The following is a 26718-nucleotide window of genomic DNA, read 5'->3' as shown; positions in this document are numbered from 1 at the left end:
TGGCCGAGATCTAAAGCAGCAGATGTTTTTGTGTTGTTGGGGTGGGCCGACGCAGAGAGGGGAGTGCCCAAAGACTTTCCTTCAGTTAAACAGGGAGGGAGGCGGAAGAGAAAACCAATAAATGGCATCCTCCATGCAAACTGCAGAGGGATCCCCAACCACCCTGCCAAGGTTTCAATATCCCCTTAAATATATTTTCCCTTTGACCTTTCCCTTTTCTTGCTCACTGTATTTCTAATTGCCCTCTCCCAGGATCAAAATTATTTATTTTTTATCTGTTTATAAATTGCCCTGGAATTTAACCGTGACAAGTCTGAGGTGAAGCATTTTGAGAGGATTTCTTATATTCATCACGGAGGAGAGGTCCTGATGAAAGGTCATCAACCTAAATTTAAAACCCTGTTCCTCACTTCCCCGGATGCTGCCTGCATTGTTGGAGTATTTCCAGTATTTTGTATTTTGAATCCTTATTCTTCTTCTTATTCACTGCAATTTCAACAGTAGTTCTTCTGTATACCTTTGCCGTAAAGAATCAAATAAAACGTACAGCACTGATGCTACCTACAGACACATTTAAGTGCAATGATAAGCCAGGAGGCAACTTCCTGCTACATGATCTAAATGAAATGAAAATCTGGCAGGATTGACTTTCAGAGTGAAGGACTGCACTGATCCAGTTACAGATAGCACAGAATTGCTTATGCTGTTGGGTGAAATTCTAACTAGCTGGGTTGGGAAATTGAGCAGAGATTCAGAAGGGAGAAAGGGAGAGCTAAAAATGGAAGACAGAAAATTAAAACAAAGAACAAAATAGCACAGGACAGGCCCTTCGGCCCTCCAAGCCTGTACCTGCCATGATACCAACCTTGGCCAAAACCCCCAGTACTTCCTTGTGCCGTATCCCTCTATACCCATCCTATCCATGTATTTGTCAAGATGCGTTTTGAACGCCATTATATATCTGCTTCCACAACTTCCCTTGGCAAGCCGTTCCAGGCACTCACCACCCTCCGTGTAAAATAACCTGCCTCACACATCTCCTCGAATCTTTGCCCCCTGGTGACTGACCACTCCATCCTGGGAAAGAGTGCCTGCCTATCCACTCTATCCATGCCCCTCATAATCTTGTAGATCTCTATCAGGCCACCCCTCACCCTCCGCCGTTCTAATGAAAGCAGTCCTAGTCTATTCAGCCTCTCCACATTGCTAACACCCTCCAGACCAGGCAACATCCTGGTAAACCTCCTCTGCACCTTCTTCAAAGCCTCCACATTCTTCTGGTAGTGTGGTGGCCAGAACTGTGCGCAATATTCCAAGTGCGGCCTTACAAAGGTTCTATACAACTGCAGCATGACTTGCCAGTTTTTATACTCAATGCCCTATCCAATGCAAGCAAGCATCCCGTATGCTTTCTTGACTACCTTGTCCACTTGTGTTGCCACTTTCAAAGATCTGTGGACCTGCACGCCCAGATCTTTCTGGCTTTCTATATTCTGAAGTTTTGCCATTAGAAAGAGAGTCTGAAGGCAGAGTAACAAAGATTGGAAAATAAACAGAGAGAGAATCTGGTTCTGCTTAATGGCAAGTACCTAACAACGAGAAGCATCATAAATAATAAGGGCACAGATTTGTGGTGATATGCCTGTAGATAGTATTACATGTACTCAGCAATGCGACTTTTCACTCTAAGAGATCAGTCAGGTGACATCCAGCTACCAGCAGAAAGTTGTAAGGCAACTTTCAGGAGAGTCTAAAGTAACTCTGTGATAACTTGGCCTGTATAAGTTGGGGCCTCATGGTAGCATGGTGGTTAGCATCAATGCTTCACAGCTCCAGGGTCCCAGGTTCGATTCCCGGCTGGGTCACTGTCTGTGTGGAGTCTGCACGTCCTCCCCATGTGTGCGTGGGTTTCCTCCGGGTGCTCCGGTTTCCTCCCACAGTCCAAAGATGTGCGGGTTAGGTGGATTGGCCATGCTAAATTGCCCGGAGTGTAAGGTTATGGGTATACGGGTTACGAGGGTTTAAGTAGGGTGATCATTGCTCGGCACAACATCGAGGGCCGAAGGGCCTGTTCTGTGCTGTACTGTTCTATGTTCTATGTTCTATAAGACTCTGATCATTACCTAATCACGTGTACATTAATAAATCATCGTTCTGGCTACGTCACCAGCAGTTCTGTGCTAGAAAAGATCACGGAACACAACAAGATTGACGTCTGGAAATATGAGTTTTTAGTTGCCACCGAAACACGGGTCACTGGATCGTTTAAGTTGAGTTAATGCCTAGCCTACAAGCTGTGTAACTCAACTGAACATCTCAACTGACCTCTTTCCCCCCAATTACCCCTCTCGACCACCCAACCCACCTCACACATTCACCCAAACTCATTCATTGAAAGGATCAAGACCTTTAGAAATTAACTGAACATATGGCAGTTACTATCGTTAAAAGGAAACATCCTCCTCTCCGCCCCAGATTCTCCTACACTGGACTTGCCCTGCAGTGTCTGCACTGCCGATTTCATAGAACCCCTACAGTGCAGCAGAAGGCCATTCAGCCCATCGAGTCTGCATCGACCCTCCGAAAGACCACTCTATCTCTGTCTAATCCTCTGCACTATTCATGCAGCCCCACCTTAAGGGCTAATTTAGCACGGCCAAACAACCTAACCAGAACATCTTTGGATTGTGGGAGGAAATCGGAGCACCCGGTGGAAACAGGAAGAAAGTGCAAACTCCACACAGACAGTCACCCAAGATCAGAATCGAACTCTGCAAGCTGCGAGGTAACAGTGCTAACCACTGTGTCACCGCAGCTTGGATAGGGAGAGCACAGAAAAAATGGGCAATATCGTTGAGTCAGAAAAAAAAAAATATCTAGGCCATGGCTTAGGTCACTGTGTGTGGAGTCTGCACGTTCTCCCCGTGTCTGCGTGAGTTTCCTCCAGGTGCTCCGGTTTCCTCCCACATGTCCTGAAACGCTCTCCCACTGGTACTCCTATCACCAGCCCTGTTTCCTTGAATCTAAATTCGGAATTGCCCATCGCTTGTTGACTTTGTCATTCTAACTAAAAACATTCTTCTGAATTCAATTTAGGAATTCTGTGCCTCTGTACCTTTTACACTGACTGTATCCCAGTTAATATTAGGGTATTTGAAATGGATTTAACTAAGGTGTACAAAATGATGAGGGGGCGAAATAAAGTAAATAGACATGACCTATTTATCTTAGCAGAGGAGTCAAAAACTAAGGGCATAGATTTAAAATGAGGGCAGCACGGTGGCCTAGTGGTTAGCACAACCGCCTCACGGCGCTGAGGTCCCAGGTTCGATCCCGGCTCTGGGTCACTGCCCGTGTGGAGTTTGTACATTCTCCCCGTGTCTGCGTGGGTTTCGCCCCCACAACCCAAAAATGTGCAGATTAGGTGGATTGGCCACACTAAATTGCCCCTTAATTGGAAAAAATAATTGGGTAATCTAAATTTTAAAAAAATAAATAAAAAATAAATAAATAAAATGATTGGTCGAAGGATTCGCAGAGATGATGGAGCAGTTTTTAATCCAGAGGGTGATAAGGACTTGGAACCATTGCCTGAAAGGGTGACAGATTTTGCTTCTGCCACCACAGTTGTAAAGTAGTCAAGTTGAAGATCTGGACTTAGTGCAGGAAGGTGTGATTAGGTTGGATAGATATGATTGGAACGGACACAATGGACCAAATGGCTTCCTGTAAATTTCTATGATTTCTATGATTCTATGAGATTGGAGCAAGGCACCATTTCAGTTCTGAGTTTCACCAGGGTGTCAATCAAAACATGCCCCATCAGCAACTCAAATGAAACCTCACAACTTTCAGCAAACTGCAGTGGCAATGAAATCACTAATATCTCAATTACCGTGCCGGACTTTCAGTCTGATGTTCACATTAATTTAATTCAAAGGTTTCCAACAAATGGCGCTGAAAACCAGACTCCTCCGAGTGCTGTATAAATGAGTCAGAGGAAATTGGTTTTCAGCAGCATTTGTTGGAAATCTTTGAATTAAATTCATGTGAACGTCACACTGAAAGCTTCCATCTCCCCACTCTTTCAAGTTCACTTTGTACTGTTGGCAGATATACCCATCCAACCATTCCCTCTCCCTGCAATCACGGCCACCCCCCCCCCCCACCCCTCCAAGATCAGCTATCCTGCACAGCCTCACACTCTCCAGGTTGTTGTCTACTGTGAGGGTCACTCCTTATGTACACACCTCCCCAGTCAGTTTATAACCACACTCATACAGAAATTGCAATATCCTCTTCAACTGAACCGACCTGGTAACAGGTGGCTAAATTCAAAGTCTGCAAGACCACTTTCGGTTATGGTATTGAGGGAGGTTTTGCTCCTACCTCTGTGTGTTTCTGGTCAAGCAGGAGTCGAAAGTCACTGAGCTCCTGTTCCCGAACTTTCAGTCTGGTTTCTACCGAATGGAACTGCGCTTCCCATTCAGACTTTTTCTGAGCCACCATAATATCGATTTGCTTCATTAATTCTTGTAATTCAGCCTCGCAGGTGGTCAGGGCACTGCTGCAACTTGATTCATTCAAAGACAATAAAAATTAGGAGAGAGATAGAAATTCAGAAATTATTTTTTTTAAAAGACTCTCTACCTTAATGACTTGGTAAATAAAGGTAACACCAGTACATAGTCTCAGCAATGGTACCATTAAACTATCATTGATTGCCATAAAAATGTCCTTTAAGGATGGACTCTGCCATCCTTATCCAGTTTCGCCTACATGTGACTCCAGACCAATAGCAATGTGGCTGACTCTTAACTGCCCTCTGAAATGGCCGAAGAAGTCAGTTGCACCAAACTACTACAGAAAATTTTAAAAGCAATAAAGGCAAACGGGCCAGCATCAACTTATGCACCAGAAACTATGACGGCAAACCCAACCCTTTCAACCCAGCAAAGTCCTCCTCACTAACATTTCGGGGCTGCCCCACAGTCTAGTCAAGCAACAGCCTGACAGTCATACTCCCGGAATCATACGTTGCACACAATGGGTAGGAGTGTCGGGTCCGCCAGCCGCATTTTCCTGGGCAGCGTGCCCTCGTCTGCAGCGGGATTCTCCGTTCCCACCAGCTGTAAATGGGGGGGGGGGGGGGGGGGGGGGCACTGCCAGTGCAATGGAGAATCCCGCCGGACTTTGATGCAATACCAGAGCACTGCCGATATATAATGGGAGCCATTGTCATCAACAAAAGAGGCTGGAGGGGCGGCATGTGGCACTGGGACTACGGCGCTGAGGACCCGGGTTTGACTCCCGGCCCTAGGTCACTGTCCGTGTGGAGTTTGCACAGTCTCCCCATGTCTGCGTGGGTTTCACCCCCAAACCCAAACATGTGCAGGTTAGGTGGATTGGCCACACTAAATTGCCCCTTAATTGAATAAAAAAATTGGGTACTCTAAATTTATTGAAAAAAAAGGAGGCTGGAAACAAACTAACAAAATAAAATATTTCTTTAGTTGTCCTCAGTTATTTACTTTCCTTTCACTTTCTACCCATCATTTCTCTGTATATGTTTCACCAGCCCATTCAGCTAATGATTCATTTTAGGTAAGGTAAAGTCACCATAGTCCCAGATGACCAGACTGGTGGTGATTTAACCTGAGCATCACCACACCTCAGGCAAAGGGCATGATTGAGAAAGCGGGTGCCTTCAATGCTCCCAGTGGCTATTTTTCACCTCTCGATAGTAAATATTAGCTTATTCCACTGTAAGCGTCACCATATCACAAGTTAATATTATGTTCTGGTACTAGGCTAGCAGCCCATAGGTTGGCTAATTAGTAACAAAATTAAATAATTTGCTAATTTAGTTTTAGAGGGCCAGATTTCCATGGCCCCACAGTTTATTATCCCCGAGGTGCCATGGACCACATCTCTTATCAAAATGGATCCAACCCCATAAAAAGATGATCCGAAATAGCAACACCAACAATGAAGTGGATAAGGATCAGCCTGCTGAGTACAGGCTCATTACCTGCACCCTTATCCCGGGGTCATAAAAATCCCATCTAATGGGAATGGGAGCAGCAATGCCAGAATCGGCTGCTGGTCACAATTTTTAAATCCCAGCCTCCATTCCAACACAGACTGAGGCATGAAAATCCAGGCATGAAAATCCATGGGATTGTGGGCAAGTACCAGAAGGCATGACCATGGAATTTGATTCACAATTGCCATTCTAACCTGTGACTCCAGTACACAGTAAATAGTTGTCTCTCAGCACAATGTCCTCAGGACAACTACGAACCAAATGCTACCTTGCCAACATCGCACATTTCTCAAGGACAGATTATAAAAAAGCTTTGTCCACTTGAGCATAATTCCAGCGGAGATGCATCCACTGGAAATATAATTCAATAACCAACATAAATTCCACGACCACATGGTTACCTAAAAGCCCCTTCCCATGTCACGCAAAAGCCAGCCACTTTAAATTGGCGTGCGTATATAGCTGCACGAAAAATATGAATTTAAATAGATCACCCCGTGCATGCCAAACCAAATTAATGAGGTTGCCCATAACCCATTTGTTGGTTCAAAGGCATTAAGACAACTGCACCATTACTGAGAATGTCCAGGAGTGAAAACCATACATTTGCGCATTATTCCTTTTGCACTCTCTGTAGCCACTTGTCTTTTTTCTCACTACCTAATCCTCCATTTCTCCCCTCCTTTCCCTTTCACAATTTACAACAGCAAGGCAATCACGTAGCCGTCGTGTCTGTGCCAGCTTTCTGTAGGAGTGATCCAAGTAGCCCCACCTCCCCCTTCTTTCCCCACAGCGACTTCGGAGTCTTCTAGCAAGGTAAAAAAAAAGTGAAAGAAAAGTCTAACATAGAATTAAATCTTGTGCTAGGTTTTGGGGCAAATCTGAGGTATGATTGTACAGCAATGCAATTTAGAAGCTGTTCACCACAGTGGCAAAAACAAAAGCGAGATTAAGCCCCTAAACATCAGATTTTCTAAGCACAACAATACTCTATCCATTAGAGTTAGATATTCTACTCACCCATCTTGGCCAAAGCTTTGCACTGCTTCCAGTAAAGCCTCCATTTCCTTCCTTCCTCCCAGCTTCACATATACAATGACAGGAAGAGATAAATGTAAGTTTCATTGAAAATAAATGTTTTCAAAACCATATTTGCCACAATCGATTAAATTTGCTGCTCCACTTTCATCATACTTATGAAATCTGGAGTCATTGCACCCTTTTCTTTCACAACATCCACACTAATTTCTACAATACACTCCCACGTGTTCCTTCTTTGGAAGTAGATGAGTTAAATTCACTCTGCTACCCCATAGCTTACCTTTGCTTTTTTCAAATCACCTGGTTTACATCTATGTGACTGTGCAGAGAAAGCATTGAGGCAAGTAGGAGTACTTAGATCAATTTTTCAAAGAGTCAGCATAGGCATGACCAGCATAGAGGTGTTCAATCATCCTCTCATTCTGTTAGGCTCCAAGACGAGGAAACAGGTTGACTGCAGAAGAGGCGATTGAAAGGAGACTTGATAGACGTGGTCAAAATCATGTGGGGTCTGAAGGGAGTAGATAGCGAGAAACTGTTCTCATTGGTGGAAGGACTGGGAACGAGAGGGTCCATATTTAAGGTGATTGGCACAAGAAGCAATAGCAACATGAAGAGAAACTGTTTCACTCAGCGAGTGGTTAGGATCTGGATAGCACTACCCGAGAGTGTGATGGAGGCAGATTCAATCGTCGGCAGCACACCCCGCACGTGGGTTTCCAAGACAGCACTGACAGCAGCAGGAGCAGAGAATCCCGCCGTCAGTAAATGGCATGTCTCCTCCCGCTGCCGAGAAACATGTGGCTGGGCGGTCGGAAAATCCTGCCCAATGATCCTCCTTCCATCATTAGGCGAGTTGCGATGTTCACTGATGCTTGTACAATAGTCAACACCATTCATGATACTGAAGCAGTCCATGTCCATATGCAGCAAGACCTGCATAACAACCAGGCTTGGGCTGCTAGTGACAAGTAACATTCGTACCATACAAGTGGCAGGCAATGACCATCTCCAACAAGATCAAATTTAACAACCTCCCTGTAGTAATTCAGGAGACATGAGGCTAAAGGTTGATTCAAATTTATTTTAACGCAAAAGTAAAAGCTGCACCTGAGGCGTTGGAGAATGAAAGGTTTAGTGAGAGGGAAGAACTGAGGGAGATCAACATTAGTAGAGAAATGGTGCTGGGAAAACTGATGGGATTGAAGGCGGATAAAACTGAGAATCTGCATCCCAGAGTGCTTAAAGAGGTGGCTCTGGAAATAGTGGACGCATTGGTGGTCATCTTCTGTGATCCTAGAGACTCTCGAACTGACCCTGCAGATTGGAGGGTAGCTCACGTCACTCCGATATTCAAAAAGGGAGGTAGAGAGAAAGCAGGGAATTATAGACCAGTAAGCCGAACATCGGTAGCGGGGAAAATGCTTCAATCCATTATCAAGGATTTTATAGCGGAACATTTAGAAAGCAGTGGCAGGATCAGTGAGTCAACATGGATTTATGAAGGGAAAATCATGCTTGACAAATCTGTTGGAATTCTTTGAAGAGGTAACCAGTACAGTCGACTAGGGGGAGCCAGTCGATGTGGTATATTTGGACTTTCAGAAGGCGTTTGACAAAGTCCTGCATAAGAGATTATTATGCAAAGTTAAAGCGCATGGGATTGGGGGAAATGTATTAAGGTGGATAGAAAACTGGTTGGCAGAGAGGAAACAAACAGTAGAGATTAATGGGTCCTTTTCAAATTGGCAGGCAGTAACCAGTGGGGTATCGCAGGGATTGGTGCTGGAACCCCTGCTACTCACAAAATATATTAATGATCTGGATGAGGGAACAAAATGTAACATCTCAAAGTTTGCAGCTGATACCAAATTAGGTGGGAGGGTGAATTGTGACGAGGATCCGACAGCAAGATCTGGACAGGTTGGGTGAGTGGGCAAACCAATGGCAGCTGGAGAATAATTTGGATAAGTGTTGAGGTTATTCATTTTGGAAGCAAAAACAGGAAGGCAGATTACTACCTGAATGGTTGTAAATTGGGAGAGGGGCGTGTGCAGCGGGACCTGGATGTCCTTGTGCACCATTAGCTGAAGGTAAGCATGCAGGTGCAGTAGGCGGTAAAGAAGGCTAATGGTATGTTGGCCTTTGTTGCAAGAGGCTTCGAGTATAGAAGCAGGGATGTGTTTCTGCAATTATACAGGACCTTGATGAGGCCACACTTGGAGTATTGTGGGCAGTTTTGGTCTCCTTCTCTGAGGAAGGGTATTCTTGCTCGAGCGGCTGCAGCGAAGGTTGACGAGACTGATTCCAGGGATGGCGGGACTGTCATACGAGGAGAGATTGACTAGGTTGGGATTGTTCTCGCTGGAGTTCAGAGGAATGAGGGCGGATCTCATCGAGACTTATAAAATTCTAACAGGACTAAACAGGGTAGATGCAGGGAAGACGTTGCCAATGATGGGTGTGTCCAGAACTAGGGGTCACAGCCTGAGGATTCAGGGTAAACCATTTCGGACAGAGATAAGGAAATATTTCTTCACACAGAGTGGTGAGCCTGTGGAATTCATTATCACAGAAAGTAATTGATGCTAAAACTTTGAATATATTCAAGAGGCGGCTGGTATAGCACTTGGGGAGCATAGGATTAAAGGCTATGGGGAGAAAGCAGGATTAGGCTATTGAGTTGGATGATCAGTCATGATCGTGATGAATGGCGGAGCAGGCTTGAAGGGCCAAAAAAAAAGGCCTCCTCCTGCTCCTATCATCTAGGTTATCTATGTACAACACCAGTGTCCCAGCCCCGGACTTACAGAAACTCCCAGTCTGGGATGGTATTTAAAAGGCTCAATATTAGTCCCAACTGGACAGGCCTCTGCCTGTTCCTAAGGAACTCATATTCAAGGAGCCCCATGGAGAGATCAATGAGTAATTCCTAATGGTCCTCCTCATGAAGATTATCATGTTCCCTTCCCTCCGCCACGTGTCCAGATCATTCCCCCTCGCTCCCACGACCATGCAGACTCGTGCACCGCTTCGCCAATAGCCTGGAGACCATCGTCAGTGGAGTCGGTTATGGGGGTGTAAAGCAGACCGGGGTGTGGGGTGCTCAACCCCAATGTTGATTTCAGCTGCAGGTTCATAACCTTAGTTTGTATATCAGAACCTGAACTTTCATCCTCCTGGGGGACGGCTGTTGGGAGTACCATGGGTTTAGTCCTCTGCCCCAGTGCTTGGTTCCAAGGACGTTGAGGGTGTCACACCACCCGGAGTAGATTTCGGTTTTTGTCACGTGTACAGAGGTACAGTGAAAGTATTGTTCTGCTTACAGTCCAGGCAGATTGGTCCAAACATGAAAATATAGAACATACGATAAACACAGAGGATACATAATGAAAATACATAACATGGACGATGGGTGTAGTATACAGTATATAATGCTACCCCTGTAGAGAAGATGCATAGAAAGATCTGTTCAGTCCATAAGATTAGTTCAGATCCTAACAGGGTCATTCAGGAGTCTAGTAACAGCAGGGAAGTAGTCTGTGTAGTCGAAGGTTCCCTGTTCCACCTGCTTTTTTACTGTTCTCTCCCTGGTCTTGACCTTGTATGACACAGTGTCAAGTCTTCTCAACTACCACTCCAGGGATCAAAGGGGGCCAACCCGTCCCTGAAATTGCGGATCTAGGCAGTCCGATCAGGTTGTCGGGTGTCATAATTTTTCTTTTGAGCCTCCTTTTTTGACTTCACTTTCCTATCTAGGTTGGGAAATATTAGCTGGAATCTGGTCCAGAGGCGTCGGCCCATCAGCAATTCCCTGGTGCACCCCTGTAGAAGCCAGCTATTTTCTAAACACACCTGATAGGTAAAAATGATAGGTAAAAGATAGCTATTTAGCATTAAGCCCCTAGTCTATTAAATACCCATTTTAAAACTCACTCATAACCTCAGGTCATTTCAAAACACATTCAGCATGACACAGCATCATTCCTTTCAAGACAGTACAACATTAAAATACACAATTTAACAAACACAAAATCCATGGTAAAACAAACACTTTTCACTAAGCTAATAAATACATTTCTCAAGACAGCATCCAAGGACAGGGCAGGCTCCATGGCAATCTAAAGGCGCTATAATCCTCAGCAAGAATCCAGTTCAAGCAGCTTGCAATAACGGCACAGAATCGCATTCCCGAACACATACAAAAATTCATTTATGAAACATTTCAAGTTAATGTCGCACATTAAAGACAGACAACTAACCGTCAAATCAAACTAATTTGATTCGAACCCTAACCCTAACCCGACACAGGGGTGTAGTTAGATGGCTAAAGACAGATATGATTTAGTATAACCGTGAAAGATTGTGTGGCTATTTTTATCTGGATCATTCAATATTCTTTGATCTAAGCTATTCGCTGTCTCTATCTTTAATACTTTCACTTTCCAACTCTGACTATTGAAGTAAATGCAACCTGTTTTGCCGTAGGCAAGAAAATCATTTCTGTATTATTTGAAAGTCATATTGTCTACAAATTGCTTCTCTTTGCTAGCCGGACTTATTAGAGAATAAGATTTAAGTGATTCTTAATTGTAATCAACTAGAGTCAATAAAACGATTGTCATTTGCACCCAAGAAGTGTTAACTCAAATTTCTACTGAGTTTTAGTGTTCTCAAGTGCCACTAGATCCACATGGTAGATCTCTACAACCCCCGTCGCGACATGTGGCGTGTTCCGGTCAGTGAAAAGGAACAGAGTCAGTTTGGTGTTGAGTGAGCTGCTGGTCTGTTTCTTCATGCCGATGGCAAACTGCCATTCGACCAAGCCATTAAAAGATGGTGGTAGGGCACCACCCAAATGTGCTTCATCCCACTGGACTTTGCGAATGCCTGGACTTCTCCACTGGTGAAAGGGGTCCCGTCATCGGACATTAGGACCATGAGTGAAAAACGATTGCCGGAGTTTTTCTATAGTAATGCTGGAAGTCACGGAGGATATCCAATGCATGTCCATCCATTCAGAATGGGCATCGACCAAGATCAAAAACATTGACCCCATGAATGGCCCAGCCATTACCAGTCCGCATGTATCCATACACAAGGCATTCTTGGACACTCCCATGGATGTAACAAGGCAAATGGCAGGAGCGTCTTATTCTCCTGACATGATGGGCAGGATTTCACCAAACTTTTAATGTTGGAATCAAGCATGGCCACCAGACATAGCTCCTGGTAAGCATCTTCATCTTGGAGACACCTGGGTGACCACTGTGGAGCTCCTTCACGGTTGGGTAGGGGCCAGGGCGAGGAAATCCTTGGCGTTTAGATAGGAAGAGCTTCAGGTCTTCTGTAGGGTGTCCTTGAATTCTGCCGCTTAGGATTACATGCCATAGTTTTGTCAACTTAGGGTCTTTTTGGATCCATGTCTGGATCTGCCTGGCGGACACAGACAGGGTGTCCATAAAATTCGAAGTCATGATGACCTCATCCATTCTCGGTGAGGTTGCAAGCTTGTGGGCAACGGTAGGTAATTCAGGCCATCAGCATTGGCGTGTGCGTTCCCAGGCAGTACTCAAAACAGTATTCATGTGCGGTCAAGAGTGCCCAGTGCTGAATCTGAGCTGAAGCAATGCGCGAGATTGCATTATCCTCCTTAAAAAGACAGCATGGGTTTTGGTCCGTGATTATCGAGAGAACAAGCGGTCCTAGATCTTGTCCTGTATAATGAGACAGGATTGATTCATGATCTAAAAGTTACGGATCCTCTCGGAAGGAGCGATCACAATATGGTGGAATTTAAAATACAGATGGAGGGTGAGAAGGTAAAATCAAATACTAGTGTTTTGTGCTTAAACAAAGGAGATTACAATGGGATGAGAGAAGAACTAGCTAAGGTAGACTGGGAGCAAAGACTTTATGGTGGAACAGTGGAGAACCTTCCAAGCGATTTTTCACAGTGCTCAGCAAAGGTTTATACCTACAAAAAGGAAAGACGGTAGAAAGAGGGAAAATCGACCGTGGATATCTAAGGAAATAAGGGAGAGTACCAAATTGAAGGAAAAAGCATACAAAGTGGCAAAGATTGGTGGGGGACTAGAGGACTGGGAAATCTTTAGGCGTAACAGAAAGGTACTAAAAAAGCTATAAAGAAGAGTAAGATAGATTATAAGAGTAAACTTGCTCAGAATATAAAAACAGATAGTAAAAGTTTCTACAAATATATAAAGCAAAAAAGAGTGGCTAAGGTAAATATTGGTCCATTAGAGGATGAGAAGGGAGTTTTAATAATGGGAGATGAGGAAATGGCTGAGGAACTGAACAGGTTTTTTGGGTCGGTCTTCACAGTGGAAGACACAAATAACATGCCAGCAACTGATAGAAATGAGGCTATGACAGGTGAGGACCTTGAGAGGATTGTTATCACTAAGGAGGTAGTGATGGGCAAGCTAATGGGGCTAAAGGTAGACAAGTCTCCTGGCCCTGATGAAATGCATCCCAGAGTGCTAAAAGAGATGGCTAGGGAAATTGCATATGCACTAGTGATAATTTATCAAAATTCACTAGACTCTGGGGTGGTCCCGGTGGATTGGAAATTAGCAAACGTGACACCACTGTTTAAAAAAGGAGGTAGGCAGAGAGCGGGTAATTATAGGCCAGTGAGCTTAACTTCAGTAGTAGGGAAGATGCTGGAATCTATCAAGGAAGAAATTGCAAGGCATCTGGATAGAAATTGACCCATTGGGCAGACGCAGCATGGGTTCATAAAGGGCAGATCGTGCTTAACTAATTTAGTGGAATTTTTGAGGACATTACCAGTGCGGTAGATAACGGGGAGCCAATGGATGTGGTATATCTGGATTTCCAGAAAGCCTTTGACAAGGTGCCACACAAAAGGTTGCTGCATATAATAAAGATGCATGGCATTAAGGGTAAAGTAGTAGCATGGATAGAGGATTGGTTAATTAATAGAAAGCAAAAAGTGGGGATTAATGGGTGTTTCTCTGGTTGGCAATCAGTAGCTAGTGGTGTCCCTTAGGGATCCGTGTTGGGCCTACAATTGTTCACAATTTACATAGATGATTTGGAGTTGGGGACCAAGGGCAATGTGTCCAAGTTTGCAGATGACACTAAGATGAGTGGTAAAGCGAAAAGTGCAGAGGATACTGGAAGTCTGCAGAGGGATTTGGATAGGTTAAGTGAATGGGCTAGGGTCTGGCAGATGGAATGCAATGTTGACAAATGTGAGGTTCTCCATTTTGGTAGGAATGACAGCAACCGGGATTATTTAAATGATAAAATATTAAAGCATGCTGCTGTGCAGAGAGACCTGGGTTTGCTAGTGCATGAGTCGCAAAAAGTTGGTTTATAGGTGCAACAGGTGATTAAGAAGACGAATGGAATTCTGTCCTTCATTGCTAGAGGGATGGAGTATAAGGTGTTAGTGAGGCCACACCTGGAGTATTGTGTTCAGTTTTGGTCTCCTTACTTGAGAAAGGACGTACTGGCACTGGAAGGTGTTCAGAGGAGATTCACTAGGTTAATCCCAGAGCTGAAGGGGTTGGATTACGAGGAGAGGTTGAGTAGTACTCGTTGGAATTTAGAAGGATGAGGGGGGATCTTATAGAAACATATAAAATTATGAAGGGAATAGATAGGATAGATGCGGGCAGGTTGTTTCCACTGACGGCTGAAAGCAGAACTAGGGGGCATTGCCTCAAAATAAGAGGAAGTAGATTTAGGACTGAGTTTAGGAGGAACTTCTTCACCCAAAGGGTTGTGAATCTATGGAATTCCTTGCCCAGTGAAGCAGTTGAGGCTCCTTCATTAAATGTTTTTAAGATAAAGATAGATAGTTTTTTGAAGAATAAAAGGATTAAGGGTTATGATGTTAGGGCCGGAAAGTGGAGCTGAGTCCACAAAAGATCAGCCATGATCTCATTGAATGGTGGAGCAGGCTCGAGGGGCCAGATGGCCTACTCCTGCTCCCAGTTCTTATGTTCTTATCATAAAGTGTTGGCAGTAAATGTGTGGATGGAATTTCATTACTCCGAATATTATGGACTGCCTCTAGTGCATAGGGAGAGGTATCGCATGTTAGTACTAGCAGTGGGATCATAGTATGGCAAGATATTGGATGACAGCAGCTGTTGCTTCACTTTTGTGAAGGCTTTGTACTGTGGAGCCTGCATGTAGGGGTGCCAGTAAGATGGGGAAGATGGCCAGGTTGGAGACAGTACAGAAAAGGTTTACCAGGATGCTGCCTGGTATGGAGGGTATTTGCTATGGGGAGAGATTGAATAAACTGGGATTGTTCTCCCTAGAAAGACAGAGGCTGAGGGGCAACCTGATAGAAGTGTATAAAATTATAAGGGGAGATAGGGTGAACAGTTGGGAGGCTTTTTCCCAGGGTGGAAATGACAATTACAAGGGGCACAAGTTCAAGGTGAGAGGGGCTATGTTCAGTGGAGATGTGCAGGGGACATCTTTTTACCGTGAATGTGGTGGTGGCCTGGAATGTACTGCCAAGTGAGGTAGCTGAGGCAGATATGTTAGTGACCTTTAAGATAGACGCATGAACATACAGGGTTTAGAAGGATGCAGGCATTTGGTCTAGAAAGGGCACATGCTTGGAGGGTTGATGCTTGGAGGTCCCTGTGCTGTACTGTTCTTTGTTGGAGATAAATGTCCAATAATAATTGACAATGCCTAGATATGACCTCAATTCCGTCGTGTTGCACGGGGTCGTTGCCCCATTCATGGCCTTTGTCCTCTAACATCCTTCCTGCACCTATCCTGTCTAGTCCTGTTAGAACCTCCCGCTGCCTTGGGAAAGCGGGCAGCATAATCGAAGACCCCTCCAACCCGGGTTATTCTCTCTTCCATCCTCTGGATACAAAAGTCTGAAAACACGCATTAATAGGTTCAAAAACAGCTTCACTCCTCTGTTAACAGACTCCTGAATGACCTTCTTATGGACTGAACTGATCTCTCTGTGTCTATGTATTTACATTGTGTTTTTATCGTATGTCCTATGTTTTTTTTTCCATGTATGGAACAATACTTTTCACTGTACCTCAGTACACCTGACAACAAATCAAATCAAATTTTATAGATTTCTATGAAATTCCCCCTCCATTCATTCTTCTGAACTCCTACATCCAAACTACAACTCCAAAATTTAATCCTAACACATTCAATTGTTCCTCATAGGTGGATTGGCCACGCTAAATTGCCCCTAAATTGGAATTTCTTTTCTAAAAAAAGAGATCAAAACTGCACACAATATTCCAAGTGCTGTCTCACCAAGGCCCTGTATAATTGCAGCAAGACATCTCTACTCCTGAACTCAAATCCTTTTGCTATGAAGACCAATATATAATTTGCCGTCTTTACCACCTGCTGTACCTACATGCTTACCTGTAAGTGACTGGTGTACAAAGATACCCAGGTGTTGGTACACATTCCCCATTACTAATTTATGACCACAGATAATAGTCTGCCTTCTCGTTTTTGCTACCAAAGTGGATAATCTCGCATTTTTCCAAATTATACTGCATTTACCATTCGTTTGCCCACTCACTCAACTTGCGCAAATCACATTGAAGGATTTCTGCATCCTCCTCACAGCTCACCCTCCCACATAACTTGGCGTCATCTGCAAATTTGGAGATATTGGGCGCGATTCTCCGCCCCCCACGCCGGGTGGGAGAATAGAGGGAGGGCCTCCCGACACTTTTCACACCCTCCCGCTATTCTCGCCCCCCCCCCCCCCCCCCCCCCCAACACGAATCGTCACTCGCCGTTTTTTATGGCAAGCGCCGATTCTCCGAGGCCAATGGGCCGAGCGGCCGGGCCTTCACGCCCGTTTCAACACGGCAGCAAACACACCTGCTCGCTGTCGTCGTGAAACGGGCACCAGATGCCCGTTTGGGGCATCTGGGGGCCCGATTGGCACGGCAATACCATGGCCGTGCCAAGAGGGGCATAGGCCCGCGATCGGTGGGCACCGATCGCGGGGCGTGCGTCCTTCCCTCCGCTGCCCAGCAAGATCAAGCCGCCACGTCATGCGGGGCGGCTGAGGGAAAAGACGGCAACTGCGCATGCGCGGGTTGGCGTTGTCCAACCTGCACATGCGCGGCCGACGTCATCGGCCACGTCAGCCGGCGTGACGCTTGACATGCGACCTTGACGACCGTCGTCAAGGCCACGCCGCCGTGGCCCACGGGGCCGCGCTCCTAGCCCCGCCCGGGGAGGGGGGGAGAATCGGCCCCGGAAGAAGTCTGCCGTGGGTCACGGCCTGACCCACGGCAACCTTTACGATTCTCCGCATTTGCGGAGAATCTCATCTATTACATTTTGTTCATTCATCTAAATTATTAATATATATCGTGAATAGCTAGGGTTCTAGCACCGATCCCTGCAGTAAAGGAATAAAGGGTTATGGTGTTCGGGTGGGAAAGTGGAGCTGAGTCCACAAAAAATCCATGATCTCATTGAATGGGGGAGCAGGCTAAAAGGGCCCGATGGGCTACTCCTGCTCCTAGTTCTTATGTACCCCACTAGTCACTGCCTGACAATTTGAAAGACTTGTTAATTCCTTCTCTTTGTTTCCTGTCTCACAACCAGTTTTCTATCCATCTCAACACACCATTCCTAATCCCATGTGCTTAAATTTTACACACTAATCTCTTATACAGGACTTTGTAAAACCCTTCCAAAAGTCCAAATATGTCATATCCACTGGCTCCTCCTTGTCAACTCTACTAGTTACATCGTCAGAACATTCCAGTAGATTTGTCAAGCATGATTTCCCCTTCATAAACCCATGCTGACTCTGTCAGATCCTGCCACTATTTTCTAAGTGCTGTTTGATAATGGATTCTAAAATTTTTATCACCATTGACGTCAGTCTTACTGGTCTACAATTCAGCTTTCTCTCTACCACCTTTTTAAATAATGGACATTATTTACATTAGCTACCCTCCAATCTACGGGGACTGTTTCAGAGTCTGTAGCATCCTGGAAGATGACCACCAATGCATCCGTTATTTCTAGAGTCACTTCCTTAAGTACTCGGGGACGTAGATTATCTAGCCATAGAGATTTATTGAGCTGCAATCCAAATTTCCCCAACACCATTGCTCTACTAGCTCTTCAGTTCCTCCCTCATTAAACCTTGCGTTCCCCGACATTTCGGGTATTTGATTTGTGTCCTCATTTGTGAAGAGAGAACCACAGTATGTGTTGCTCAGCCATTTCTTTGTCTCCTATACATTCCTTTTTACATGCCTTTTCTATCTCCCGATTTATTTTCTGCCCCACATCCTGACTACTGCTCGGGTGCCTGTACATTGCCCCCATCAGGTTCGTTTTACCTTTGCGATTCCTCAACTCTACCCACAGATTCTATGCCTTCTGATCCTTTATCGCCCAATGCTATTGATTTAACTTAATTCCTTACTAACAATGCAACCCCGCCCTCTTTGCCCATCTGCCTGTCCTTTCGATAGGACACATACCCTTATATATTGAGATCCCAGTCCTGATCCTCTTGCAACCACGTCTCTGTGATGCCCACAATATCGTACCGGCCAATTTCAATGTGTGCAACAAGCTCATTTATCTTGTTCCATATGCTGCACGCATTTAGGTACAACACCCTCAGTCCTGCACTGACCGCTTCCTTTCTAACACTTGTCACCTTTTTTGCTCTGCCTGAGGGTGATGTTGTTCTCTTATTTTTGTTCTCTATTTCCCTTTCAGTTATTACACCTTCGAAGCTGACGCTCCAGTTCCCACCCCCCGCCACAAGAGATTTAATCCTCCCGCGTGACTCCAGGAAACCTCCCAGCCAGGATATTGGTGCCGATCCAGTTTAGATGCCACCCGTCCTTCTTGTACAGGTTACAACTGCCCCGGAAGAGATCTCAATGGTCCAAAAATCTGAAACCCTCCCTCCTACAGTTTAGCCACGTGTTTAGCTGCCCCATCCTCCTATTTCTAGCCTCACTGGCATGTGGCACAGGGAGTAATCCTGAGATTACAACACTAGGAGGTCCTGCTTTTTAGCTTACTGCCTAACTCGCTGAACACCTTCTGCAGGACCTCATCACTCTCCCTGCCTATGTCTTTAGTACCTATTTGTCCTAAGACCTCTGGCTGTTCACCCTCCCCTTCAGGACGTCCTGTGTTCGTTCAGAGACATCCTTGACCCTGGCACCAGGGAGCCAACACACAATCCTTGAGTCTCTTTCACGTCCAGGATGGCCTTCTCGCTAGTTGGTTCCTCAACTGTTAGTCCAGAAAACTATTCCCTATACACTCCAAGAATTCCTCCTATATGGTATTGTGGCTAATTTGATTTGACCAATCTCTATGCAGATTAAAATCTCCCATAATTACAGATCTTCCTTTATCGCATGCGTCTCTGATTTCCTTTCTAATGCTCTTCCCAACATCACCACTGCATTTTGGGGGTCTATATACGACGCCCACTAGTGTTTTTTGTGCCTTGGTATTTCTCAGCTCTACCCATACAGATTCCACATTGTCGGAGCTAATTTTCCTCCGGGTTTTCACGTTTTAGAACATAGAATATACAGTGCAGGAGGCCATTCGGCCCATCAAGTCTGCACCGACCCACTTCCCCCCTGTCCCCGTAATCCAATAGCCTCCCCTAACCTTTTTGATCACCAAGAGCAATTTATCATGGCCAATGCACCTAACCTGCATGTCTTTGGGCTGTGGGAGGAAACCAGAGCACACGGAGGAAACCCATTCAGACACGGGGAGAACGTGCAGACTCCGCACATACAGTGACCCAGCGGGGAATCGAACCTGGGACCCTGGTGCTGTTAAGCCACAGTGCTAGCCACTTGTGCTACCGTGCTGCCCGTTTCTCCCACAAGTCCCAAAAGACATGCTGGACATTCTGAATTCTCCCTCCGTGTACTTGAACAGGCGACTGGGGGCTTTTCACAGTAACTTCATTGCAGTGTTCATGTAAGCCTACTTGTGACAATAATAAAGATTATTATTAATATACTTCCCCACTATTGTGTTAATTCCTCCTTTAACCAGCACTTCAACTCCAACACATTTTCCGTTTTGTCTGTACATTCTAAATACTGAATACTCCTGAACATTCAACTCCCATCCCTGGTCACCCTGCAGACTTGTCTCCATACTCCACATTATATCATAACCGTTTACGTCTATTTGCACGATTAATTCATCCGCTTTTTTGCAAATGCTCCTCGCATTAAGGCACAAAGCCTTGAGGATTTTCTTTTTAACATTACTTGTCCCGCTCCCAATATTTTTCACTGTGACCCTGTTTGAATCTGGCCCTTGGTTTCTCTGCATATCACTTTTCTTATTCCCCTTTCTGTCTTCTGATTTTGTCCTTGTTTCCTCCTCCTGATTCCTTGCATAGGTTCCCATCCCCGTCATTGTCGTTTAAAACTTCCCCAACCACTCGAGCAAATACTGCCCCATGGACATCAGTCTCGATCATGCCAGGTATAACCCGTCCAGTTTGTACTGGTCTCACCTCCCACAGAACCGGTCCCAATGCGCCAGAAATCTGAAACCATTCCCCTCACACCATCTCTTTAGCCACCTGTTCATTTTGCTATTTCTACTCTTGACGAGCACGTGGCACAGGTAGTAATCCTGAGATCACTACCTTTGAGATGGGATTTCTCAACTTTCTTCCTAACTGTTTTCTGCTTTTAGGACCTCATCCTTTTTTTTTTACCTATGTCGTTGGTACCAACTTGTATCATGACCACTGGCTGTTCACCCTACCCTTCCAGCGTGTCCTGTAACCGCTCCGAGACATCCTTGACCCGAGCACCAGGGAGACAACATACCATCCTGTGATTAATACAGTATCGAGGCAGCCCTGAAGGATATTTAGTAGTACGTGCTGAAAATCGGCACATGCTAATGAGACTCCAAAAGGCAAGTGGATGTATTCAAAGAACCGCTCATGGGTATTGATGGGGTCGATTTTCCTGGATGCATATAGAGTTCCAGCTGAAGGTATGCATGGCTCATGCCCAGCTTGGCAAACATGTGGTCTCCAGCCAGCTTTGGGTAGATATCGTCGATATGCGGCACGGGGTACTGGTCAAGATGGGAGCCTCTGTTGCCCGTCAATTAATAGTCTGTGCAAAGGCAGACCGACTTGTTGGGCTTTAGTCCTGAAACCACCAGCGCAATTCCGCAAACTGTATTGGGCATCTTATGCAGAGGCGCTCCAGAGACCCAAGTCTGGCCTTTAGGGGACCAATTGTGCTCTGAAATATTTAGGCCGGGCCTCTGAGTCAATGTAGATCTTTGCCCTTGTTCCTTTGATCCTGCCATGGCCCTCCTGAAACACCTCAGAATATTTCCCAACAACTTCACACAGGCCCCTGATTTGCATCCTGAAGATCTGCTGCCAGTCCGATTGGATTTTTGCAGCCAGTCTCTGCCCAGAAGATTGGGTCCTGGCCCGGGGTCAAGGTGGTTGATACGTGCCACAGAGACTCCCCCCATATACGTGGCCAGCCTGGTCTGACAGGGGCATGATGCCAGCTTGGAGGCACCTGAAGGTCTGTTCTCTCACAATGGAGATGGCAGCTCCCATGTCCACTTCCATTTCCTATGGTGACCATTGACCCACAGTTTAATTTTGATTGGGGTGGGGTGACTTTGGCGGTGTGATGCAGTTCAACTGCATTAGTTTATCGTGTTCTGGCCAGTGGATTTTCAGGGCACAGGCTGGAGGCGACTTTGGCTTCCGGACTGGTCGATATGCATACAGACGATTCTGGCAGCTTTGCTTTGGGCCCATCCTTCGGCTGCAGGTACAGCACTCATGTGACTACTCCCCAAAGTCCTGTGAGAGCTTCTTTAACAGTCCTGGAGTTTTGACGTCATTATTCCATGTCCTTGTGTGCCGTGGTTGAGTAAGGATCAGGTGGTTGACAGGGCGCGGAAATGCTGTTTACAGGTTTTCTGCTACCGGGGATGTCCAACATAGAGCATGCTGCAGTCCATTGAAACTTGGGAGTTCCTGGGCCCCTTTTTCAGCATTTTCCAGGGACAGCATCAACTCTATGGCTCTTTTGAGATCAAGGGTGGGTTCTGCAAGCAGTTTTCTCTGTGTCACGACACTGTTTATCCTACATACCAGGTAGACCCGTTAACATCTCCCGCAGGGATGGCCCATACTCACAGTACTTGGCCAGTTTCCTGAGCCTGGTCAGGAACTCGGTTAAAGGCTCTCCAAGGAGGCTTCCAGCTGTATTAAACCTGTGGCGCTGAAGAATAACCGATGGTCTCGGGTTGTAGTGTTTTGCCACCAGTCAGTAAAAGATTGAGAGTCTGGGGCCGCTGGGTAAGTCAGGCTCTTAACGATGCCGAATGTCTGGGCTCCACAAGCAGTCAAAAAGATTACCTTTTGTCGGTCGTCACCCTCTATTCTATTCGCACGAAAGAAATAGCATATTTCACTGTACTGGGCAAATCCTCCACACCCACATCAAAATAATGGCATTTCCAGGTTTCCTCCTCACACTTCTTACCGGAGGTGATTTTCGTTTAAGCACAGCTGTTCCAGAATACAGTTATTGCTCCTCATTGCCAATGTAGTAATCCAGGAGACACAAAGATAGAGGTTAAATCACGCTAACAAGCATTCCGAGTCCGGTCCAGGCCATTATTTAAAAAGCTTGTTAACAGATGGACAGACGTCCGCCCGTTACCATGGAAACTCATACAGGGAGATCAATGAGTGATTCCTCGTGGTTCCCGTGAAGGTTATCTCACTCCCCTCGATACTCCATGGAACTACCATTGTTAAATCCCCACTATCAACATCATCGGGGTTACCATTGACCAGAAACTGGAATGGAACATGCCCACAAGAGCTGGTTGGAGTCTGGGAATCCTGTAGCGAGTAACTCACCTCCGGACTGCACAAAGCATGTCCACCATCTCAAGGCACAAGTCAGGAGTGTGATAGAATATTACACTCCACTTGCCTGGATGAGTGCAGCTCCAATAACACTCCAGATGCTTGACCCAATCCAGGACAAAGCAGCTTTCTTGATTGACACCCCATCCACCAGCTTAAACAATCACTCCCTTCACCACTGACACACAGTGGTGGCAGTGAGTGCTATACACCTAATGCAGTGCCATCAGTTCACCAAGGCTTTTTCAATGACACCTGCCAAACCTGTGACCTCTCCCATCCAGAAGGACAAGGACAGTAAACACGTGGGAACACCACCAACTGCAGATTTCCCTCAAAGTCACACACATCCTGACTTATATATCACCTTTCTTGCACTCCCGCTCCTGGATCAAAATCCTGGAACTTCATCCCTAACAGCACAGAGGGTGTACCTACACCACATGGACAGCAGTGGTTCAGGAAGGTGGCTCATCACCACCTTCTCAAGGGCAATTTGGGATGCATAACAATTGCTGGTGACACTCCAAGAACAAATAATATGTTCTGATTTATTTAATGTTTCTTTTATTCATTTCAACTTTCAAAATGTTGTGCTACCGTGGGCTTTGGGATCATTAGTAAGCTGTGGTCCTTCAAATTAGTTTCTCAGTGAGGCACACTACATTAGTACAGCTACATTAATACTGTTACTTAACTTGGAGCTGATTTATAACAGAATTCCTTCTATAAATACACAGTAAATTACAGCTAACCTGTTCATAAGACTCAAAGACAGTTTCAGCAGATTCACAAGCCACTGGTGATTTTTAGTGATCACGGTCTCTGCTTCTGCCACCAACAGTTGAACCAATTATGAATTGCAATATTTCCATCACTTAAATGCAATCGGTGCATCATGGAAAAGGTGGTAAAATACTGGCTACATTTTAAAATGCCCACAAAAAAACAAATCGTAAAACAAATATGCTCAATGAAATTGCAGCGAGCCAGCCCCGAGGGCAACATTGACCCACATGGTTTTCATCTCCACTGGTTTGTTTAAATATCTGTCATTTGTTACCTCAATATCTGCTGAATCGATCATTCAACCATCCCCTGATGTATACGGTGAGATGCAGAACGAAACAAAGGATAAATCAGTAATGCACACAGAATACAAGCACAGAGTAAAAAGAAGGACAGAAAGCAAAGAAAAGTAAAAACAATAATGAAAAAAATCATTTGTGATAAATTGTTTGAAAAGTGAAGTTATACTTTCAGGTTAATGGTCACAATCAGCTTTGTTTCAATTTCAGCGACATCACTCCACCCTCACCTTCAGTGCACTGAACTGAGGGGCAGAAGAAAATTCAACATTTATATTATAAATTAAAATACTGAAAACGTGCAGATTAGTGATTCGCAGGAATACCAGAGAATATGAGGATCAACACCAGCAAGATTCGCCAGAACAGAAAATAAACGGACAGGCAAAAAGATCAAACTTGCTGCAAGCTATCACCCCCTACCCACCTGGTTTAACACCTTGCCCCATTCTGTCCCCAATCTGAATGCAGTTTATTTCCACCCCCACGCTCTCCCCAATCCCAGAATGCATAAGGAAATCATTCGCCCATTGAGTCTGCACTGATCCGTACCCAGCCCCTACTTCCCCCACCCTATCCTCTGGACACCAAGTGGCAATTTTAACATAGCCAATGCACCTAACCTGCACACCTTTGGGCTGTAGGAAGAAACCAAAGCACCTGGAGCAAAGTCACGCAGACATGGGGAGAAAGTGCAAACTCCACACAGACATTCATCCAAGGCCAGACTCAAATGTGGACTCCTGGCAGTGTGAGGCAGCAATGCTAACCTTATGTCACCATGCTGCTCACTGTGCTGCTATCATTCGCATGAATAGAGAACTGGCTAACTAACAGGAAACGGATTCAGGATAAATCAGTCATTTTCAGGTGAGCAAACTAATGGTGTACTGTAAGTATTAGTGCAAGGGCTTCTGCTATTTACAATCTATAATGATGCCTTCAATGAAGGGACAGACGATTGTAGCCAGATTTGCAGACAGTATTTATTGAAAGGGGGGGTTCTATTAAAATAGAGGGAAATCTTGCTACAAATATACAGCGCATTGGCGAGACTGCAGGTACTGTTTACAGTTTTCATCTCCTTACTTAAGCAGGGACTTGCTTGCACTGGAAGCAGAAGACAAGTCGCAAAGAGTCACATTTGACTTGAAATGTCTATTGCTCTCTCCAAAGGACACTACCAGACCTGGCGGGTATTTCCAGAACTTTTTGTTTTTATTCTGAGGATGAAGAGGATTTTCTTACAGAGAAAAGTTCCGCAGCTTGGGCCTGTACTCATTGGAGTTTAGGAGAACAGATCTTCTCGAAGACTATAAGATTCTGAGAGGTTTGAGAGGACCGATGCTGAGGGGACGTTGCCCCTGTTGGGAGAATCTAGAACTGGGAGGCACAATTCAAGAATGAGAGGTTTCCCCATTGAGGACGGACACAAGGAGGTATCTTTTCTGAGAATCATTACGCTGAGGAATTCCCTTCCTTAGAGAGCAGTGACTGGGTCAGTGAATATGGTGAAGACTGAGTTTAGATGAGTGAGAAAGTTGCGGGTGATAGGAGACAGATGTAAATGTGGGTCTCAGGCCACAACCATCTTAACCATGACAGCCAGAGTGATAGGACGGGTATAGAGGAAGTGCTGAGGGTTTTGGCCGAGGGTGGTATCATGACGGGTACAGGCTTGGAGGGCCGAAGGGCCTGTTCCTGTGGTGCATTGTTCTTTGATAAAACAGGCTGGAGGGGCCGAATGGCCTTATCGTATGGAAGGTGCCCCCACATCAACAGCTCAACTGCAGTCAGAGTGGGCAACAATCACCGGCTTTCCCACTGGCTCCCACACACTGAACAAACACAGAAAGAAAGCCTCCGTTTCCGGCGGGAAGCCACTGAACCAGCCTGCTGACCATTACCCGCCTCCCCTTCCCGGTTACCTCAGAATCACCGCCGCCAGAGCCAGCCAGACTGGCTTCGCTCCACTGCGCCTGCGCACAGGACTGCTGGGAGTTGAAGTTCTCCCTCGGCTCCAGGTCAGCGCTGCGCAGGCGCAGATGCCAGACACACACACACACACACAGACATGGCGCAGCCATAGTGACGCCACTCACGATAGCGCAGCCGCAGTGTCCCCGGACACACTGTGGAACCACACTGATGCCGGAACAACACCGCGCAGTCGCGCTCAGGGCGAGCCTGCATTGCGCTGCCGGCACTGGCCAGCTGTGATGCTGTGGAGCGGCCTTGGTTTTGCTCTTCAGTGGCTCCACATGCCACAATCAGAGAGGGAAGGTTCAGTTTCTGGGTTCATATTGACCATGGACTAGTTAAGTATCTGGGTTAATATTGACCATGGACTAGCTCAGTATTTGGGTTAATGTTGATGTGGAGATGCCGGCCTTGGACTGGGGTGAGCACAATAAGATGTCTTACAGCACAGGCTAAAGTCCAACTGGTTTGTTTCGAATCACTAGCTTTCAGAGCACTGCTCCTTCCTCAGGTGAATTAAAAGGTGCGTTCCAGAAACATATATATATATAGGCAAAGTAAAAGATGCAATATGATACCTTGAATGCAAGTCTTTG

At 45.6% G+C, this 26718-nt stretch overlaps 1 protein-coding gene across 6 annotated transcripts in view; it reads right to left on the bottom strand.

Moving 5' to 3' along the window:
- Positions 1 to 26125, bottom strand: part of cep63 (centrosomal protein 63) — a 108584-nt gene extending 82459 nt beyond the window's left edge. For 2 of the 6 annotated variants that reach the window (XM_038816346.1, XM_038816352.1), the window contains exons 1-3: positions 24118 to 24272; positions 7067 to 7128; positions 4390 to 4573 (exon numbers count right to left, since the gene is read on the bottom strand). In XM_038816346.1, the coding sequence (XP_038672274.1) occupies positions 4390 to 4573; positions 7067 to 7128; positions 24118 to 24141 (270 nt within the window). In that variant the 5' untranslated portion in view covers positions 24142 to 24272. Of the gene's footprint in view, positions 1 to 4389; positions 4574 to 7066; positions 7129 to 23809; positions 23831 to 24117; positions 24273 to 24311; positions 24328 to 26070 lie in introns of those variants that run through there. The other 4 variants (XM_038816349.1, XM_038816348.1, XM_038816350.1 and 1 more) reach the window with 4 other exon arrangements.
- Between the last annotated feature and the right edge of the window lie 593 nt (positions 26126 to 26718).

Source organism: Scyliorhinus canicula, chromosome 13 (assembly GCF_902713615.1).
Source record: "Scyliorhinus canicula chromosome 13, sScyCan1.1, whole genome shotgun sequence".
NCBI lineage: Eukaryota > Metazoa > Chordata > Chondrichthyes > Carcharhiniformes > Scyliorhinidae > Scyliorhinus > Scyliorhinus canicula.
The sequence above is the reverse complement of the archived record's forward strand: the minus strand, read 5'-3'. Positions and strand labels throughout refer to the sequence as shown.